This window comes from Lygodium microphyllum, chromosome 26, assembly GCF_053477565.2.
Source record: "Lygodium microphyllum isolate KBCC chromosome 26, Lygodium_microphyllum_v1.1.10, whole genome shotgun sequence".
Lineage (NCBI taxonomy): Eukaryota > Viridiplantae > Streptophyta > Polypodiopsida > Schizaeales > Lygodiaceae > Lygodium > Lygodium microphyllum.
In genome coordinates, this window is record NC_141160.1 from 26,978,114 (window position 1) to 26,982,171 (window position 4,058).

General features: G+C 41.4%; 1 protein-coding gene across 1 annotated transcript; it reads right to left on the reverse strand.

Annotated features, from left to right (window-relative positions):
- Positions 1-277: 277 nt before the first annotated feature.
- Positions 278-3,278, reverse strand: NMD3 (nonsense-mediated mRNA decay NMD3 family protein). Its single transcript, XM_087668216.1, has 2 exons — positions 3,090-3,278; positions 278-2,293 (listed from the first exon to the last, which is right to left on the reverse strand). The coding sequence occupies exon 2, from the start codon at positions 2,269-2,271 to the stop codon at positions 718-720; it is 1,554 nt and encodes a 517-aa protein (XP_087524342.1). The 5' UTR covers positions 2,272-2,293; positions 3,090-3,278; the 3' UTR covers positions 278-717.
- Between the last annotated feature and the right edge of the window lie 780 nt (positions 3,279-4,058).

Sequence of the window (4,058 nt, forward strand, 5' to 3'; positions counted from 1 at the left end):
CACCCATTACCCTACCATGCAGCTGTAAAGAATCATCATTGCATGTGGACCACAAGTATCTACAAACATGTGGACATACGGCAAGTCGCAACTTTTGCAGAGAAAAATTCAATTTCCAAGTTTACAATTGGAACATAATTTGCAGTGATTGCACATGCAGATCTTACTACAAGGCTGAAGCGACTCCTAAACTGGAGATGAGAGAACACAATGCTCTACTGCATAGAAAGCTAAACAATCCGGCCAAAGTTATGGGATTAATCTTAACACAATTCCAGATAACAATGCTTCAACCATTTGAATCTATAAAAAGAATGTTGAGATACAAACAAACAGGTTACTGATACTTTATATTGGCAAGGCATAAATTGCCTAAAACCACATATATGTCACACCTCTCTTAAAACAACCATTTCCGGTTGTAGGAATGAACATTATACACTCGCATACAACATATCCATCTTCATTTTCATATCAAGGTGGCTCTACATGAATTTGCTTTTGTTGCAAAAGAAAGCAAGATTCCAACCAAGAATGACAAATAAAAAACTCCTATTCATCAGCACTAACCACTGAAATTGTCTGCTCTCCATAACTGCATCAGTCAAGTGCACTGAAGTTGCCCCCCATACTGACAGCATTCGACCACCTTGGACCGCTACAAAGAGCCTCCGTTGATTACATTTTCAAGTGAAATTAAGTCAGACACTAAAAGCATCAGACTACATGCATCTCCTCATCGTCATACCCACTCTGTGAAGCTGCTGTACTTTCTTCCTCCAGATGAAGATCGGCCAGCAACTCCTCTAGAGGTATTGTAGGAGGTCCTTCCCCATCAGTCATTGATCCCATCTCAGATTGATCTCTGTAGACAGTATTTCTGTATACAGCTACATTTGTCCGCATTTCAGGATCCTCCTCTAAATCATCCAAGAACCTTTCATAGTCAGCTGTCTTGTTCTCATCATCACCTCTGCCTCTGCCAGTGTTCTCAACTTCCATTTCTAAGGCCTTCAGCTTCCATGGCCTTGGCTTACCTCTTTTCTTTTGCCTTTTCTCTTCATAGCTCTTCTTCACAAGTACTACATCTGGAAGTGAGAGGCCTTTGTATTTATCAAGCTCCAAATCATTGGTATTTGCACCATACAAGTCATACCCAAGGGCATAGTCTCCAGGGTTCAGCAAATGACCTAAGTGTGTCCTTGTTGTGAAAATCAGGTCATTCTTTCCAAAATCAGAAACCCGTGCAACTTGCGCTTGTGCCAACTGAAACTTGCCGGTTCCAGATGTATGCTCACTTTCTATGTCAAGAACTACGTACTCCACAAGCTGCCGGCTGCTGAGAAGAGACTTGTATGGTGATCTCCAGTACTGTGTAGCATCAACAAATGCTGATCTGAGATTTTCTGGATCAAGAAGTAACAAATTGTTGGAAACACGATTGCACAAAACAAGAGGCCCAATATTCCCAAGACTAGCAGCAACCTTCTGAGGAAGGCAGATTAGGTCATCCTTGCAAATTGGGCAAATCTCAACAGAAAAGGTGAACTTGTAATTGTAGTGATTGCTCTTAGGATCATGTGAGACAAGCTGTTTGTCATGACGACTCCTAATTGGCACAACATTCCCCAGAAAATCAACAAATTTCAAAGCATGACTTCTATTTGAAAAAAAGAAGTCAACTCCATCGTGGATCTTTTTAATGTTGATGGTTTGAGCTGCCGCATTGTGCTTCAGAATAACCTGCTCAAGGTAGAAGAATGTTCTCTTGTGGTCAACCTTCTGCCTCACTTGCACTGCAGCAACCCACTGGTCTGGATTTGCTGCAGATCTAGAACAGCTATCACACATATGATCTTCCACAACATACTCAACAACATACCCTTGTTCCAATATAGCACCATTCATCACTTCTTTTTGAATCTTTAACTTGACCTTCAGTCTCTTAGAGTGCGGCTCTGTCCATATAAACCCAGCGTCAACAAGCCTTACTTTGTTCAGATTCTTCAGTCGTTTAATGCAGAATGTGAGCAACTCCTTTGATTCCAACTGTGCCTTAATCCACGTTCGAGGCGGTTGGAGGTAACTGCTGCAATCTGGGCAGTATAAGATGGTGACATGCTTCTGCAACCCTTCTGTTATATCAACTTGACTCCGGAGACATGTAACACACATGTTTGCCGGATTAGGTGGCATGGAGACGCCACAAATGGGGCAGAGAACCCGCCCCACAGTATGGGGAACCACAAACATGTCAGAGACAGAGGCCATGACCAAAACAAGGAAATTTTACCTGCACCACAAAATGAACAGCAAATGTTAGTGGCACCAATATGGGGAATTCATTATCTGTTGAATCTACCTACATATCCATGTTACGTTCTTTAGTTCTACCTGGAAATTTGCATTGTTGTCGATTAGACAGCATACATTAGCAGCAGCAACGGGGGATAAATACTAATTCAATTTATATGTATCTATTTACCTATCACCTGTATCATGTACCTATAAAATTGTTTAGCAGGGGACTATAGAGCATAAGTTAGCTGGGGAATAATGAATCGAACAACGTAACTGCCTGTCCATGTTCCATCGACATCCCATCAACGTACCTATATATTATTCTGTACCTCTGGATTATTCCATCGATATACCTATAAATTGGCCTTGTAACAGACTGTGCAGAATGTGTTAACAGGAGTAAAATTGAGGCTAAATAATGCATCCAATCTAGCTACCTATCTACAGTAGACTTCAATGTCAATGTGAGTAAAGTTCAATAACGATGGAACGTCCCTCCACAGAAATTTGAAGGCGAAGCATGCTTAACAGGAACAACATTGAGGCTACATAATCCATCTAATCTAGCTACCTATCTGCAGTAAGGTTCAATAACGATGGGACGACCCTCCGCAGAAATTTGAAGGCGAAGGATGCAACGATTCAGAATTCAGGCGTGCAAAACTAGGGTTTTTGATACTACAATAGATTACCTAAGAAGATAACAGTTCACACAGACAATGTATCAGTTTGCCATGTTAAATATAGGATGAAAGAGTGCATGAATGGTGCAACAGAGGGAGACTGACCTCGGCCCTCGATTTGCTTATTCGCAAGCAGGGGTACAAGCAATCGGCCTTTGATCTCAGGAATGGAGCTCCAGGGCTTTGAATAGGCCTCGCGTGCGTAAGGGAAGGGAAGGGAAGGGAGGGGAAGCAAAAGAAGAAGAAGGGCGTCTTAGGGCGGTTTGACAATGCTCATCACTGGGCGGCCTCGCCAACCTCAACAAAACACCCATCATCATGGTGGTAAAGAAAACCCAGTTCTTAGCCAATGGGGATTGGGGTTGTAGCCTAGGTGCCAAAGTGGGAGTTTCAGGGTGGATTGAGTATTGTGGGTGTGTGAGTTCAAACCCTACGTTCCGAATCCCCGATGATACAAGTCTTTTCGCATCTAAAAACTAATGTTTAATGCACATGCATTGCAAAAGTTTCAAAAAAAACCTTCAAGGTTTAAAGAAGACGGTATAACTCTTTGAACTTTACAATATCTTTAATTAGAATGATAAAAATAGCAAGGTGTTGTTTGATTTGAAAGTCTCTCCAAAATTTTGAGTTTCCTACTTGCTACCAAAAGTGTTTTTCGATAACACTTACAATACAGTCTACTAGAAGGAGCAAGCAACAAACCTTACACTTAAAGGTTGATGCACCTTTATAGGAGTATAAAAAGAAAGTGAAAATACTATCCAATGCCCATCAGTACTTTGTAGTAATAGACCTTGACAAGCTCAATGCACTTGTCCTCAAGCACGTCCCTCGTGAAGTGTTACTTCATGTCAATGTGCTTTATCTTTGCATGATTGACAAGATTGAGTGCCAACTAAATGGCACTTTGATTATCACAATGCAACATAAGCACCTCTCTTGAAATGCCCAAATCTGCCAATAGATGAGTAAGCCGTATAACTTCCTTGTAAGCCTTAGTGGCTTACAACATACATAGCTACAACCAAGAGGCCCATGCAATTGTATCAATGGTGAATGTAAAGAGAAAGC